This window comes from Poromitra crassiceps, assembly GCF_964638095.1.
Source record: "Poromitra crassiceps genome assembly, chromosome: 14".
Classification (NCBI taxonomy): domain Eukaryota; kingdom Metazoa; phylum Chordata; class Actinopteri; order Beryciformes; family Melamphaidae; genus Poromitra; species Poromitra crassiceps.
Window position 1 is genome coordinate 39,350,655 of NC_139633.1, and position 18,291 is coordinate 39,368,945.

General features: G+C 44.8%; 1 protein-coding gene across 1 annotated transcript; it reads right to left on the bottom strand.

Moving 5' to 3' along the window:
• Positions 1–4,081: 4,081 nt before the first annotated feature.
• Positions 4,082–17,986, bottom strand: LOC310789184 (extracellular calcium-sensing receptor-like; the record flags this gene model as incomplete). The annotated part of the gene is made up of 6 exons (XM_083650771.1): positions 4,082–4,995; positions 15,067–15,190; positions 15,331–15,558; positions 16,248–17,042; positions 17,261–17,558; positions 17,754–17,986. The coding sequence occupies 6 exons, from the start codon at positions 17,984–17,986 to the stop codon at positions 4,082–4,084; spliced, it is 2,592 nt and encodes an 863-aa protein (XP_083506897.1).
• Between the last annotated feature and the right edge of the window lie 305 nt (positions 17,987–18,291).

An 18,291-nucleotide genomic window follows, 5' to 3' on the forward strand; every position in this document is an offset into this window, starting at 1 on the left:
TGTTTGACGTGTTTTTGTTTTTATTAGTGCAGCGCGTAGTTCAAACACTTCCCCAGCCTGTGACATGTTATCAGGTCCCTAGCCACAAAGGCAAGCCGACAACACGCGATCAAACACATACCGCAGCTGTTGTTTTGAAATGAGCAGGAGGAAAAACAGAAAACAGAGAAACGCGCTTCCTTGTGAAGTTGTGCAGAGAGGAGAAACGCCATTGAAACGCCCCTCGGCGCGCTGCACGAGCTGATCGGCTTGTTGCAGGGCAGCGGACATCGATCGTTCGCGGTAGTCAAACCCGTGACCAACATGATCGATCCTGGTCCCTCGACCCCGTTCCTGTGTCCCAGCCCGAAAGAGACGAGACGGAGTCACAACTGTGTGAGTTGGAGGAGAACAGCAGCCTCGCCACAGAAATGGCTTTCACACAGAGCGAAGCAGCACGGCCACTTTCCTGTCGAGGGCGAGGAAGACTGGATTCCAATGCGACAGGACACGGATGATCTCGCGGTAAGGAGTGTGTGTGTGTGTGTGTGTGTGTGTGTGTGAGAGAGACTACACTGATTTCTGCATTCTATTCTATGATCACACTCACTCACACTGAGTAAACTGTATTGTTGAATGTAAAAAAAAAGCACTTCATGTATATATATATATATATATATATATATATTTTTTTTTTTCATTTGTGTCATAACGAATAATATTTACATGTCTGATGTCAATACAGTTCAAAATAAAAGAATTGAGAGCGAGTTCTGCCTGAGATTGTGTGATTTACAAAAATGCCATTTTCTGCTATTTATCTTCTCAGAGAGACCTTTTTGGTGAAAACAGGGTGTATATAAATGGCTATAAGTAGAGTACAGAACATGCTAAAAGCTCACTTTTTTTCCCCTGGTGAACCCAGAGACGTACATCTTCATTTTGAGGTATTGCAAATCACTTTGGTGCTAATAGATAATTTACTGTGGGTCTTGAAAGATGACCAACAATTATGAAAATCTTTGGCCTGTGCTAAATATTGGCAGTCCTAAACTGGCCATGAATGAGTTAAGATCAACTGCTGCTACTGTTTAGCCTTGTTTAACCCTGTTATAGTACAGTATGGTGTCGATTTTGTCTTGCTTTGATATAGCATTACAGTATGAGATGAAAATGTTCTGTTTTACTTCAGTAATCAATGGCACAATTTACCCCAACGTATTCTCTCCAAAGGCACAACTTACCCCGCACCGGGGGCAAGTTGTGCCAAGAGACCACTTTTTTAAGAATAGCCATATTTTTTAAACAGTTTATTTAAGATCCAACGGGAGTGTTCCCAGTGGTGCACAACATCCTGAAATATATTTACAGATTGTAGTTGGAGGCATTACTGTCATGCCCTCACTTTAAAGACACCTCAAGTAAAAAGTGGCACAACTCACCCCACTCTCCCCTACTCTGACCTGAATATGTTCTTTGGCGATCAGAATGAAACCAAAGTTCTCTGGGTGAGTAAAACATCATATTTTAAGCTGGAAATAAGGTCCAGGGTGTAACAAACCAGAATTCTCCTTTAAAGTCTGTCTATGTGATATGCATTTACAACTCATACCAATAACTACTGTGTATGCAATTATTGCTTATTGATTACGAAATGAGCCAATGAAACTTACATTTTCTACAACAGTGACAAAGTATTTTTCTCTATGATTTATGTTAGTTGAAATAGAGTTACAGTCTGGGCTAGATCTGACTATTGATGATATGACTTGATCTGGACCCTATCAGGCTCTCACTGATTGGTCCCGGTCCGCCATGCTTGCTGGGGTAGATTGTGAACTGTAGTGAACATATACACAGTGTAAACATATAGGGCCCTATCGTCGTTTTCAGATAGAACGCTATGGAAATCATGTTGAGAGCGCTTCCATTGTGCACAAAACACATTTTGTTTTCCCCTGCAGTCGCGTGCAGTACAGTTTAGGACCACAACGAACACATGGATGGTAGCCAGCTGGTTTTGACTGTTTGATGTTGTTCTCTGTCAACATGAAAGCCAGATTATTGCCAATTCTGGCACCAGTGGAGGTTGAGGATCCCTCTGGGAGGAGAAAATGTAGGCGGAGTGAAAAGACGCGCCCATAGCGCTCCTCCCAAAAAAAAAGACGCCACCAGCGCTAACCACCAGCGCTAACCGCCAGGTGCGTTCCTTGAAAGAGGAGCACGTTTAGTCCTTACATAGAGAATGAATTGCAGAAAGGTGCTGGCAGCTCCAAAAACGCTTTTGGTGTGAATGTCCCTTTATGCTATCTTCCCTGCGTCTTAAGCTATCGTTTGCCTCCACCATCCAGTTTTGCGTTGGAATCTAAATGCAGACACAGGTGTAGGCGTGGCCCAGGCGTGTCCGTGCACCTCTTAGCCTATCATCTGCCTCCCGCAAGTGTCATTTTGCGCTCTGGCGAAGATATCATCGCCATATTCCGAGTGTAAACAGGTTTGGGCGTTTCAGCGCAATGTGTTAGGGAAAATGGCCTTGGGTGCTCTCAATTTTAACGCCACCTAATAGCAGGTCTTAGCGCAAAAAACCCCACTATGGCTGAGCGCACACAGTATTCTCCGCGCAATGCAGGAAATCCTCGCTTGGATACATTACGCATGGCATGGATGTCCCTCTTTCTCCATCACCTCGCGCGCACACACTCTTCCCTCCTCAGAATACCACGTTGATTTTCAACTATAGCCTACATTGCAGAAAAACCACACAGCTTGATTTAAAAATGAGAATTTGTTTGTCATGGTTTTTTATTAGGCTACATAATTCCCGGCCATACAGGTCTGTGGTGTTAGGTGTATAACAGTAGATTACCATAGGTAGGAGAAAAGGTAGGAGAAAATAACAAGCAAATGCTGATCTTTTCCAACCATTAGGCTACGTTTAATAGCACTGCAATAGCCCTCTCCACTTCCCTTGTCCAGTGAGAGAGAGAGAGAGAGAGACAGGGCATACTGTCAGCCTATAACGTTACTACCCAGCTGAACTTAACTGCCTCATCTCCTAGTAATAGCCGGTAACCTAGGCCTACTGCAAAAGTTAACTATGTTGAAAATTCGATGTCTGGTTTTGTCACGAGTAGCCTACAGCTGAAGTCCCTCTCGCCATCAAGCAGACAGTGACGGAAGCATGTGTCTTTATGTGCGCCAAGGGGAAAATGACAAATGATGCAAGAAAAACATTTATACTCAATTCTCTCATGAATTAGGCCTATTGGAATAAATTGGTCGGATTCAATGTATATACATTAATAGAAACGAATAAAAAATAGATGATAAAGAAAATGTGTGCTGGTGGAACGGAATTCAACTTCAAATAGAGCAGCATCACTCAGCGCTGCTCTCAGTACGCTGCATTACGCACACAGTAGCCCCGCAGCGGAGATGCAGGAGAGAGAGCCTGAAAAGGAATAAGCATACGTCCATAACAACATAGCATGAAAGCTGAAAAACATTTATGGCAGTAACACACATACTGTACATACCGCTCACATCGTATTTGAGCTGCGGCAGCATTAATTGCACACTTTTTATAATGTCCTACTAGGTCTAATAACTGTTTGTTTGTTTGTTTGTTTGTTTGTCTGTTTGTTTTGGTCGGGCTCGGGCTGAGTGTATGTGACAACAGCGGGCAAGTTGAGCTCGGTCCGCGTCTCAAGCGGGTTGGGTTGGGTCAGATTGGATTTTTTTAAACGGTTGAGAACTCTACATGACAGCCATCAAGAAAGGAGGACAGCACTCCAAGTTTAATACTTTTATTGCCACAGACGTTTCGGGGCAAACAGCCCTGCTTCAGCCTGTGAAATGGCAATCATACACATGTGATTCACAGGTGGGCATGAGGGCGTTTTATTTGATTTTGTATGCATGACAGCCTCAGATCTCTCTCTCTCTTGCTCTCCCCATCTCTCTTTTCTCTCTCGCCCTCTCTTTCTCTCTCTCACTCTGTCCCTCTGCTTGTGCACTCAGCAAGAAAGAAGCTGCTGTCACAGATGCAATGTTGTTGCTTTTAAAGGGGATGGACACCTACTATGCCTATTATTTTCACTTGTCATGATGATTTTGATGGCATTTTACCCATCATGTTCTTTTTTGTATTATTTTCTGGCTTCAATAAGATTATGTAACATTTTGGAATAAATATACAGATTAGCAGTGCAAAACTGGAGGCCACAATTGCAAATATCTCCACAGCAACACTGAACTTCCCTGGAGAGCTGACATACGCAGGGATAAAGGTGATCCAGACCGCACAGAATATCAGCATGCTGAAGGTGATAAATTTGGCTTCATTGAAATTATCAGGCAGGTTCCGAGCCAAAAAAGCTAGAAAGAAACATAACATAGCCAGGACCCCTATATACCCCAATACAGCCCAGAAGCCTACAGCTGAGCCTAATGCACATTCTAAGATGATTTTGTCTTTAAAGTGTTTAAAATTCTGGAAAGGAAAAGGAGGAGAGATAGTTAGCCAAAGTATGCAAATCAGGACCTGTATGAAAGTGAAAGCCAGAACACTGAGTCTCTGCTGAGCAGGGCCGAACCATTTCATGATATTACTCCCTGGAAGTGTAGCCCTGAAAGCCAGTAACACCACTATAGTTTTTCCCAGAACACAGGAGATGCAGAGGACAAAGGTGATCCCAAATGCTGTGTGTCGCAGCATGCAGGACCACTCAGAGGGCCGGCCGATGAAGGTCAGAGAACACAGGAAACACAGGGACAGGGAGAAGAGCAGCAGAAAGCTCAGCTCAGAGTTGTTGGCCTTGACTATGGGGGTGTTCCTGTGTCTGAAGAAGATGAAAGCCACCATAGCAGTCATGCAAGTTCCTAACAGGGCCGCCGCCGTGAGCAGTGCCCCCATAATCTCTTCATATGATAGAAACTCTGTGTCCTTCTTCTCACAGTCATCTCTTTTCTCGTTTGACCAGAATTCAGGATGGCATCGCTCACAGGTGATGGAATCTACAAGTTAAAATCAAAACAGATATTAGATTTCCTGAGCAGCTGCCATATTCTCCCACGGCGGTGGCAGCAGGACAGGCCGGGGTCAGAAGATGCCAAAGTCAGGACACTCAGTCAGTCAATTACTCATAGACATTTAGTGAAGGGGGCAGAGCTAAGGAATAGGGGCCGTAGTGAGGGACAAGTATGTGTACTCCTCCCCACTGTCATCCTCCTGGGTGACTTTAACATTCATATCGACGACCCATCCATTGTTCTTGCAAATAATTTCACCTCACTCCTTGACTGTCTCGGTATCACAACACGTTAACTTCCCAACACATAACAAAGGTCACATACTGGACTTTATCCGCTTGCACTGGTTTCAGCCCCTGTAATCTCGCTCATGCAGAGTTCCCTATCTCCCATCACAAAGCTGTGCTCTTTGAGGTTCACGCCCCCCTACCCAAAGCAAAAGAGCAATGGACCATCTCCTCCAGAAACATAAAACACATCAACCCCTCAGATCTCACCTCCCTCATTAACTCTAGACTCAGCTCTCAGTCTTATTCCGTTTCACTACTGTAAGACTGAGAATATTACTATTTAAATCTTTTCATAACGTAAGGTATGAACTAATGTTGGGGTCCAGAGACATGAGACCTGTTCTGTTTGGTCTGTGTGACCAGATAGGAATTCAGGCAACCAAAACATTTTCATCCTAATCTGGACTCGGAGCTGCCAAGGACGCAGCAGCAATTCCTCCCCAGTTATTTTCGAATGCAACTGCGCTCATCCACCCTCACCCCACTAAACAGCTGTTGGATAAAACTCTGGTCGAGGCCGTCACCATAGCGACCCGCTATGTTTTCGCTCACCATCCGGGAAGACGACTCCCCCTATCAGGCTCACTAGCACACACACAGGACAATTGGACATTCCTGACCACATATTTACAGACTCTCAAACACACACGCACACACACACACACCCCACCACCCCCCCCCATGCCGCCTTGTTCCAGCCTGGCTCTTGCAACCTTTCCTCCACGCTTCATCCCCTCCCCCCCCTCCTTCCCTCGGTCACATCTGATTGGGGCCATAGATATATGGAGGCTGCTATGAGCGATAGCATAGCCTCCAGTCTAGTGTGAGCGAGCTTGTCCCCCCCCTCCCACTGCTAAACCCCCGTTCCCCGCAAACCCACCCCCTCCCCCTCCCAGTTTTTCTTGTTTCTCTGTGTATGTTAAGTCCTTACATATAACAACAAATGTTTATGTATTGTATAATAGTCAAGTGTGCCATTATTCCTATTCAAATCTAGTAATAATGTTAAAAATAGTTTTAATTTGAGTATAGAAGGTGATATCCATTTGTGTGTTGTTTTTTTGTCCCTCTGTTGTTTGTAGAGGACCGCAATGGAAATAAGCCAATGGCTTTATTGTGTTTTTATCCTCGGTGATTGCTTTCTGGGGGCAGTGACGTGCATGCAGAACCGGTGTCTCGCAAAACATCGCCGCGTTTGCGGAGCAACATATTAATCACTTAGAAACAAACATAACCTGTTAATAGGACGTGTTTCATCCGGCCCCGGCGGCTAGAGGTATTTCCCCCAGCGATAAGCCCGACTTCCGAGGCTAACGTTACAGAGCCTGCTGATGACCTCACAGCGCTTCACAGTCGCAAGCGGACCACTTCCGGGTAGGAAAAATTATTGTAAAATAAACAACAGGTATAAACTCTCTTTGCAGCACATCTTGTCTTGCTCTATATTGGAACTATGAAACATTGCATTGCCGCTACCAAATAAAATTCTAATAATAAATGTAGGCGTGTCTGCTGCCGGCCATTCTCGCCGGGCTCTGAACCAGATTTGGAACAGTAAATTCCCAGACGTTTGGTGGTTAGGTGGCGCTGTTGGCGCCGCTCACCAAACGTCTGGAAACCGAGACTACATTAACTCCTACCCCAGCCCTCCACCCTCCTCCTCCCCCACTCACTTGGTGAGTCACAACAATGATTGTCTCTCCTGCCTTGATGCTCTTCCCCCCCCCGAAAACCCACACACTCGTCACCTTTACCTGCTCCCTGGTTTACCGCTGACCTTCGCCAGCTTAAAAGGGGTCATGCCTATGTTCCCCGGGTTCTATGTTCCCCGCTCCTGCTAAAAAGGGTTCTATGTTCCCCGGGTCCTATGTTCCCCGCTCCCGAAAAAGGGTCCTATGTTCCCCGGGTCCTATGTTCCCCGCTCCCAAAAAAGGGTCCTATGTTCCCCGGGTCCTATGTTCCCTGCTCGTATGCGTGAAGTCGGCGAGTGCAAACCGCAATATCTCTAGGTTGTGAGACTTCATTGACGGACTGCATGAGGGAAAGCTCGAGTCTATAGGCTCAGATATATGCACACATTCAGCAGCAGGAGCAGCAACATGCTATCCATAATATTACATTTTCAGAGAGAGAGAGAGAGAGAGAGAGATCAATATTTGCAACATGGACGCAGCACAAATCGCCTCTGCCAATATAACCCACAGACATGCACAAGTTCTGTAAAGCCATTCAAATAAATTGTTTAATTTCGCTTGATATGTAGCCTAGCCCCTGGCTATTATATTTTGGTATTCAAAGTAGTCTAAGAACTGGTGAGAAACTGCCAACTATTAGCTGTCGGTGGAGGTGATTTATCCGCTAAAGAAAGACATTAAAGCAGGCCTATTTTTTCCGTTGCCTATAAGTCCACATGCTCTATTAATGAAATAAAAAATATATAATATAAAAAAAACATTGGGAAACATATCAAGCGAAATTAAACAATTTATTTGAATGGCTTTACAGAATTTGTGCATGTCTGTGGGTTATATAGGCAGAGGCGATTTGTGCTGCGTCAATGTTGCAAATATTGATCTCTCTCTCTCTCTCTCTCTCTCTCTCTGAAAAATGTAATATTATGGATTGCATGTTGCTGCATCTGAGCCTATAGACTCGAGCTTTCCCTCATGCAGTCTGTCAATGAAGTCTCACAACCAGGGCCGTAACCAGGGTTCCGAAATAGGGGAGGTCCAGCAAGGGCGCCGCCGGAAAAAATTTGAGGGTTTTTTTCCCCCTTTTTCCCCCATATTTAGAGTAATATATCATTTTAAATCAACATTAGGATTATACTGTTGTGATGTCATTATTCAGTATATTCTCTTTCATGTCACCACCTGCTCAGCTCTCCTGTCAACATAATTGTAACTAACAAACACAAACTGTTTTAGCCAAATTCATATCAAAATGACACCTACAAACACAGGTACACAACCCAAGCCGTACACAACACACAAAGTCATCATCGATAATAAAAAAAACATAAAGAGGGACATTTATTTATTCCTGATAGGAACGATTGAAAAATAAAATAAAATATATTATGTTGTTTTTAACTTTACACCACCTCTTTTTGTTACTTATTGGGTAGTGAAACTGAAACCATGCATATAGCCACCTGCATACCTGACTTCGGGAGCTTGGCAATTGGCATCATGCATGATTAGCCAGTAGCATCCCAACGTGTCACACAGGTAACATTACTTAAGAGACAGACTAGACACTTACTTTCTTGGTTGTTGCTAAAAAATCTGTCAGTGTCACTCACTGTCTGTCGTTCACTCGCTCACTGTTCACTCGCTCGCTCACCTTCAATTATCTCGCCAGGCAGACAGACAGTCATCACTCACCACCATGCTGCTGCTCTCTCGGAATCAAGTTACCGCGGACGCGGCGTCAGATGACTTCCTGCCTGACCTGCCTTTCGTTTCAAAATAAAAGCGATCCCATGTTTTTCATGCTTTTCCATGCAGATTGTTTTATAAATAAAAAAATAAATAAAAAATTCCTCTGAAATATTAGGGGAGGTCCGGACCTCCCCGTCCTCATAGCTCGTTACGGCCATGCTCACAACCTCGAGATATTGCGGTTTGCACTCGCCGACTTTACGCATACGAGCGGGGAACATAGGACCCGGGGAACATAGGACCCTTTTTCGGGAGCGGGGAACATAGGACCCTTTTTCGGGAGCGGGGAACATAGGACCCGGGGAACATAGAACCCTTTTTAGCAGGAGTGGGGAACATAGAACCCGGGGAACATAGGTACGCTCCCGCTTAAAATCACCGGATGCTGACTTGAGCGGTTATGCAAAAAAACAGGACTTTCAGTTCACAAATCCTCCTACTATTCCAACCTCATCAGCGCTGGTAAAGGCAACACTAGAGCCCTCTTCTCGACAGTCAACCATCTACCCTCAACCCCCCAGAACCCTCCCTCCAAACATCTCCTCTGATCACTGCGCCGCCTTTCTGCAATTTTTCAACACCAGAATCAACACCATCCACCACCAGCTGGCCTTGCCGAAAAGTTCACCAGGTGACGCACCCTGGATAGCTACCAGGGGCCAGCCACTCATCACCTCGACACCTCCCTCTTCCTCTCCAACTTCAAAATCAGAATCAGAAAGCCAAATCCACCACCTGTCAGCTCGGCCCCCTCCACACTACCCTTGTCAAAGCCTGTCTGCCTTCCATTTCCCCCATAGTCACAAAAATAATTTACTCCTCCCTCACCTCTGGAACTATACCCCCCTCTCTCAAAGTGGCTGCAAAAACTCGGTGGCGACGCAGCCGACCTGAACCATTACGCCCCATCTCCAACCTTCCATTTATCTGCAAAACACTTGAGAGGGTGGTTGCTGCTCAACTAGACTCCCACCTGGACTCAAACCAGCTCCATTAACCCTTTCAGTCTGGTTTTCACTTAAAGCACAGTACTGAAACAGCCCTTGTAAAAATCACCAACAACCTCCTCCGTGCAGCTGACTCGGGACTACTCACCATCCTCATCCTTCTTGACCTCACCGCCACGTTCGACACCATCGTCCACTCACTACTCCTGGAATGCCTTGTTGCATTGGGAACACCGGTACTGCATTCTGCTCTCACCAACAGATATCAGTTTGATCAACTTGGCAATCACAGGTCAGATGCTCTGCTGTCTCACTGGGTGTCCCCCAGGGGTCAGTGCTGGGCCCACTGTTATTCATCATTTACCTCCTTTCTCTGGGCACAATCCTCCGTCACCATGGTGTCCACAGTCACTGCTACGCTGATGACACACAGGTCTACATCTCCACCAAACCCACCGCCACCCTCCCCCCCGCCTGCCTCCAGGACATCAGGAGCTGGATGAACAGGAACGTTCTGAACCTCAATGGCAGTAAAACCGAGGCCCTGCTCATCAGCTCCAAAAACACCATCTCCAAAACCCATAACACCACCGCCCAAAACATCACCATCGATGGTTTCACTGTTCCCTTCTCCAACCAAGTGAAAAGCTTCAGTGTCATCCTGGACAGTACCCTCTCCTTTGCACGTCACATAAAAAACATCATCCGGGCTGCTTTCTTTCACATCCGCAACATCTCCAGACTCCGCCCATCCCTCTCCCAATCCAGCACAGAAGTTGGTCCATGCATTTGTTATATTACATCCAGGATTGAATACTGTAATGTTGTTCTCTCTGGCCTCCCCACCAAAGTGCTCAACAGACTTCAGATCATTCAGAATGCAGCTGCCCAGATCACTTCCTGCACCAAATCATCAGAACATAATCACCCCCATTCTCATCCAAAGTCACTGGCTCCCCGTTGACTATAAAAAACCTCCTGCTCACCTACAAAGCGCTCCACAACCTAACCCCCACCTATCTTTCTGACCTCTTGCAGGAGTACACACCATCCTGACCATCCCCACCTCCCGCCTCAGTACCAGAGGAGCCAGGGCCTTCAGCTGCACTGCCCCTAGGCTTTAGAACTGCCCCCACACATTCGACAGTCTGACACCATGACATTCAAATCTCACCTCAAACCCACTTGTTCAAACTGGCCTACTCACTGTAATCACTTACCCCCTCTCATACCGGTTTGCTTCCTATGTTTTTATTCAAGCTTAAGCTGCTGTTCTTGCTGTTCTCTTCTTGTCTGTCTATAGTTTTATATGCAGAGCTTTTTTACATGCATTTCATGGTTTTATATGGACATTGTAAGGTGAACTTGGGTGTCTTGAAAGGCGCCTCCAAATAAAATGTATTATTATTATTATTAGGGGTTCAAGCCCTGAAGGGGCTGAAACCCTATTGTTTTTCACCCGGTTTATTATTCTCGTTCTTCTTCTTCTTGTTCATCTGCCCCGACGCAAATTCCCGTGAGTTGGTAAATGGCAGAGACCTGACATTTGGCCCAATGACAGATATTGTTGGCTGGTAGGTGCTCAAAAAAGATTTTTCGAATCAGCCTGAAGGTGGCGCTATAATCGACAGTTTTACGTTAAAGGCCATAACTTCCACGCCGTTGGTCCGATTTTCAAACTTTTTTTTTCCAGATGTTCAGGTGGACCTGCTCTACAAATTTGCCATAAGGACCCTCAATGTCCGCCTGGAAAGTTTTTGAGATATTTGGAAAAGTTTGGAAAACACATTTTTTGCATCTCCTCCTAGACCGTTTGACCGATTTGCACTAGAATCTCCAGGAAGCATCTTTGGAGCAAGCTCTACAACCGTGCTTTTTGCATTTTTGAAAATCTACTTTAGTTTCGGAGATATTGATCGTTAAAGTTGAGAGGGGCGTGGCCTCACAGCTAAATTGTCATAACTTCATGACCGATTAAGGAATCTTCACGAAACTTGCAGGAGGTCTTCGGAGACCATCCCAGACCATGCGTGTCAAATTTGGTGCAATTCCACCAAAAGGGGGCGCCATAAACGCCGTAAATGGGCGTGGCTTAACATAAAAAGGATGTAACTCCACACCTGTTTGTCCAATGATCGCGAAACTTGTCAGCTGTATCAAGGAGGATGTCCTAGTCAGAATCAGAAGCTTTGTCATCTGCGCAAGGCTTGAACCCCGCCCATCGCCGCTTGCGGCTATATTTATTATTATTATTGTTATTGTTATTATTAAAGCACTCCATCCTGTTCCCAGCAGTGCACTCTCCAAGGTTGAAGTTAATTGGATGAACGGTTGTCGAGATAAACAGCTTTTTGCGTTGCCATTAGATGGCACTAGGACAATGCGTATATCCAAAATTGGGCACCGCACTCTGTGCGCACACGCTTCAGTGTGTGTGTGTGTGTCTGTCTCTTGTGTGTGTGTGTGTGTGTGTGTGATGTCACAATGCCTCTGACATCACTAACCCTGGGGACACACTGGTACGTGGAACTTGCGCGCATGCACCGCGCAGCGCACCTCCGCGCAGAAGGCGCTTAAGCTTCTGGCATACTCTTTGCGCCCAGCCAAGCGCATAGGGCGCGCGCCGATTATGACGTCATCGCACGGGGCGTGTCGGGGGCCGAGGCCTGAGCGCAGCGCGGCGCGTCCATGGAGATTTTTCTATCAGCGCGTCGGGTTTTGCTGCCTGTGCCTGTAGATCTCCGTGGTAGGCTATCAGCGGACATCTGCTGTGATTGAGTCCTCACCATCGTACAGTCGCCTTCAAAGCATGATGTTCGATTATAACGAACTAGTTGTGTGCCTGAGCCTTCCCAAATGTTGAGGGTCGTTTTTTAGAATTTAATACATAGAATTGGGAATGTTACATTCAATTTCATTCAGACTGCCTGGCGCCTGGAGCTGCGCACTGAGTATGTTTTGTTTTGGCCTGCGCCGAGTGCGCGCGCCCTCCTCGGAGCCCCGCCTCCAGCGCGTGCGCAAGGTCGCACCGTGCAGCTTACGTGCAGGAGATGCTTGCGGTGTGTTTTCAGGGTAAGACATCATTAGAGGGACAGACAAACAGACAGACAGACAAAAGAGCCCTAGCTCCCTTTTATATAAAAAAAAAGACTGCCGCGATCGGAGCAACAGTGCGCCTTGCAACGCCGACATACAACATACTGCTCCCGAATTGTATACAGTTGTATGTTATATTCTAGCAGTTGATGGTGGTGGGTTTCATTTTAGGCTGAACATATCCTTTAAAATTGTGGTGCTAGGAGATAATCTTGGCCATGGAGGAAATAATGCATTTGACTAGTAGTAGGCTACTTATGTACATAATTAATTGATTCATAATTTTGCACTTAATGTATGCTGGGATAGGTTCCAGCCCCCTTTGACGCTGAAAAGGATTAAGCATGTAGTGTGTGTGTGTGTGTGTGGGGGGGGGGGGGGCTCGGGTTATTTGTTATATACAACTAATTTCCATGGTGTTTACATCATAATCACATAAGGCTAATCAACCATTTTCTATCAATCAGAATAAGACTTCACAGTACTCCCAAATTTGATATTCAAATGCACTGATGATGAACTCTGTTTTTACTATGAATTGTACTGTATATGTAAGGGTTAATGCCCGACGAGGTGTACATTATCACTTTTTAAGGGACTTCGCGGAGGCAACCATCCTCGGCTTCGCCTCGGACGGTTCACGCCTCTCGCGTCGTCCCTTAAAAAGTGATAATGTACACCTCGTCGGGCATTAACCCGCTTATACCATGGTCACTTGCCAACAAAACAATAAGACCAGTCATTTATATTTCCATGTGTAATAAATAAAGCAATCTAAATGGCTAAATGTCTGTTATTCATACTGTAAATCAGTCTTCCACGAAATAAAATAGTCCCTCCCACTTCCACCACCCTCTGTTTTAAAGCCGACTCAAACGTTAATTTTATCACAGGAATGCGGGTTTAACGATGTTTTGCGTTCTACATTAAATGAAGACATTACCGTTTGGCAGCTTGCTTTATTTTGTATGATAGATACGTATTGGCCAAGTATATTAACATTTAAGAGCGAAGAGTTTCAGGAAGTGACAGAGCAGCGGGGGCTCGCACTGCGTGTGCTGTTGTGGTGACATGCAGAGAGAGTTCTCTCTCTCTCTCTCTCTCTCTCTCTCTCTCTCTCTCTCTCTCTCTCTCTCTCTCTCTCTCTCTCTCTCTCAGGCCCCCGCTCGTGCACGAGCCGAGGGAAATCTCCTTTGTCGCCGAGAAGAGCCTGGTGACGCGAGGTTGGAAATGTCCGAAACGAAAATCAAAATTGTAAATAAGAGTTATTTTTGATAAACTGAGCACACAGGGGTGATTTAAATACTTACTTTGACCGAGTCCATTTTTTTCTCAACGTCCAAAATTGTCATATTAACCCTTAACGGGGGTATAGAGCTCAAACTGCTCTCCTGATAACACTGATGAAACTATGGCGCATTGATATGAACGGTGAACAGACCATTTAGCTAGGTGTCCATTATCACTGTACAATATCACTTTTTAATGGACACCTTGCAGCCAATCAGAATCGAGTGTTCACCCAGACCATGGTATAAAAACATATAAATACTAGCACAGGAATTTCCCTTCTGTCTCTCCACTGTGTCAGGTGTCGGAGGGCACTCTGTCTCATGCCTTCTGGTTCTGCCCTTCACTGACGGGATTCTGGACTAAGGTGTTTGACTGGTACTCTAAGGCTTACAAAATAACCCTTCGACCGGAGGCAGAACTTGCCATCTTCGGCTGCTCGGAGTCCTCTCTGAACTTCCCTACAGCTGTGCAACATTCTTTGACACTGGGGACAACTGTTGCAAAAAAACTAATTTTAAAGCAGTGGAAGTCCCCTTCTTCACCCTCTTTTCAACTGTGGTTGATGGATATGATCTCTGTTATACGGATGGAGAGACTCAGGTCCCTGAGAATCAACTCACTTGGAAAATTTCTACTGTAGTTATCTGAGAGCCGTTTCTAGCCTACCTCGATGAGGTTAGGGCCGATGGGTGACTCACCCAGTCGATTCCACATGTACCCCTTTTGCGGGATCCCATGTATCTCTTTCAAGTGCATAAGCACCTTATGTAGCACCGTGTTGCAATATTGAATGTTGGTGATTTTTGTATGTGATTTTCTTTTTTCCCTTTTCCTGTGTTTGAGCCTGTTTGTTTTGTTTTGTTTTGTGTTCTGTTCTATAAAAAAAAATGAAAATTAGAAGAAAAAAAGAATACTGGTATTATATTTGAATATATATTTGATTGCTGATATTGAATTTACTTGATCCATTCAATAATACTAGAGTACCTGTGGTGTTGCTGACTTCTCCCTCTGCACATGGTATACAGTCATAGCAGCAGACTGGCTTTCCTTTCTGGAGGACCTTACGGGTTCCTGGGGGACAGCTCTCACTGCACACTGACACAGGCACCTGCATGAACGAAAAAGCAGTATGAGAGACACTTTGATATGCTGTTGTCTTTACAGGTCACCATTTGAAATACATGTTAAATGTTAAATCAAGATTACAACACAATAATCCCATTCCATGAGTGATCATACGGTAAGAACCTGTTCTGAGTTCTGTGCCCAAATTAAGGACTTAGTGTGTAGATTTAGTTGTTTTTCTGCAGGTAAAGATGCGTCGTAAAGACCAACGGTCACAAACTCCACACTGCCATTTTTGTCCGGCTGCCAGTTTATAATGTCATACGTTGCTGCTGGGTCTCCATTCTCATCAAAGTAAACGTCCTCCCCCTCCTTTGTCTTGAACTGAACCTTTTTTATGTGCTGCAACATCTAAGAAGATACATGTTGTATAAAATTGAAGTTCCATTGATTGGCATTTCATAATCAATAAGCTATAATTGCATACGCATAATTAATGATATGACTTATTAGTGACATCTCACACATACAGATTCACCCCTGTGGCATTGAGGATTTCTCCCCTTTTGCTGACAGTGCATCATGTTCCATAACAACTGATAACAGTCTCCCAGTTAGACTGCACCGACGGACACACACTTACAAGAGATCATCCCATTCCTCTCCCCCCTCTTTTCCTGCCTTACAGTATAAAAGCGTGTGTTGAATTGTGACATCGCCACTGAATACATTGGAACTCTGTATGACATACCAAAATGTGTACATTGAGAATTCAGTCCTTTGGCAATGCAGTTTGCCAAAGTAATGTATGGCTTTAAATATACGTTTATAAGACACTTCTTGGACTCTTGGTTTCATTCAATTTGGTTTATATAAGCTGTTATAATTATTATATAGCGGATGAGGAGTGGTGAAATTCCATTCTACAACAATACATGTTACTTTACTTATTCCATTAAATGTAAATGACCTTGTATTAGCTCTGCAGAATGATGGACATGCAAGAATATATTAAACAATGCTGTTAAAAAAAAGCAGAAGAGAAGAAAATCGTTAAACGAGAAGCACCTGTGATGCATAGCCTTCAGTATTCAACTCACCGTGAATGGATCTGGCTGTACCTTATTGCCACATATTTCTTTACAGTCAAGAACACTATGTAGAGCGTGAGCCACAGCATACACTCCTTTATAGACATTGTTAAAGATGGGCATGAGTGACATATCAGTGAAACTGTTTTGCTGCCCAGACAGATCTTCAGACCCTGTACAGTATCTCTGATTCCCTCCTGAGCCCTTCGTCTGCTTGAACTTACAATCAAACATTGTCTCCCAGAATTCTGTGAACAATTCATGACTAGATGAATTGAGTGACTTTACATCCAACATAAATTCTCTCATGCCTGTGACATGGGCCTTGGGGATGGACAGCCCTATAGCACCATCCAGGATGTGGTGTTCATTCATAGTTACAGTGTAGGAATCAACAATCCAGCCCTCACTGCCTACCCACTGGTACCCAGTCAGGTTGTGGGAGGCCACCTCATGTATTAGTATTCTCAAATCAGAGTGGGAGAGGAAAGCGACAATCACCTGGGAGGTGGAAGCTTTGATAATGTCAATTATTATCTGTATTTTCTCTGGTGGATCTGTTCTAAATAAGGATACAGAGTACTCTAGACAGATGCCCAGCTTTTGGGCCGTCTCTGTGAATATGGCCATGCCGTTATTGCCATAATCATTATTGCTCCTAATTGCCCCGACCCAAGTCCAGCCAAAGTGCTTGACCAACTGGGCCAGAGCTCTGCTCTGGTGGAAGTCACTGGGTATTGTTCTGAGGAAGGATGGGTACCGAACTTTGTCACTGAGACAAGCACAGGTGGCCCAGTAGCTGATCTAGGGAGTAGAAATAAATGATATTGCCAAGATGAGGATGCAAATTATAAAACAATGTACACAGGAAAACATAGAGCACATGAACAGTCAGACAATTTGCAGTATAATAATTACTGTATTATCGAGAAAATAAATAGATAAATAAATAAACAAAATGAATAGATCAAACTGTGGCCAAAGTGATGATTATACAAAGAAGATAAAAAATAACTACCCACCAGTGGAATATGAAAAGGTCCAATCACAGTGGATATAGCCATGGAAAGAGAGGAGTAGCTGTCTCCAATAATGGCCTGCACTTGGGCTGGTCTGGTGCAGGGTGCCTTGGAGGCTGTGGATATATCATCAATACTATTAGCCAAGGCCAGTGCCACTCTTACTGCCCCTGCAATGTTGCCACATCCATCATAGATCTTGTAGCCCAGAAAGACGCCAGGCAGCAAGGCTGTGCTGTTGTTAATCTCCTCAATGGCAAAGAGCATAGCCTGAGCAAACTGGAACCCTGGGAAATCCAAACTTGACCCAGACAGTTAGAAATAGTTGGTGTTATAGCCAGTGAAATGAAACATTAAAAGTGAAAACTTGAGCAAACATCAGTTACAACTCAACTCACCATGATAAAAAAAAATATATATTGATTTTATAGATCTACCCAGCTCTTCTAATCTTCTATCTTACTTATGTCAAACAGCTTGCTACAGTGTGATTTACCTTGTGCACTGCAGTGGCGGTGGTCTGTACATGTAGGTGTCCTGTCTGTCTTTCCAGCTGCTGTGGAAAGAGAAGATTCCACCCAAAATAATGTCCCCATTCTTAGACAGCTGGGGGATCTCCGGCTCCCCTATCTGCCGACACACCGGCTCCTCAGCCACAGAGAGAGATGCCACCAGCAGCAGCTGCAGAAGGACCCAACCCTGCTTTGTCCAGCTTTGGGTGGACATCATACTAAAGACCGTTATACACTAAGAGTGATGTGAATATACAGCACAAAATTGTGATGCAAATTTTGACCCACCTGTCAATCACAGCAACAGATGTGTACACTTGGGAAGTGAATTTCTGAAAAATCAACCCTTGTCCGAAAAAAATAAACGCTGCAAGAAAAGAAAAAAGCGTGCATGTGTAAGGACGTTAAGAGACAAACTGCAGGGCAGCATCAGATGTGTCCTAACAGGAGCAGGGCAGAACTTGCATCAGTATTTATAGATATTAAAGCATGACACATAGTAATGAACAGTGATGTTCCATA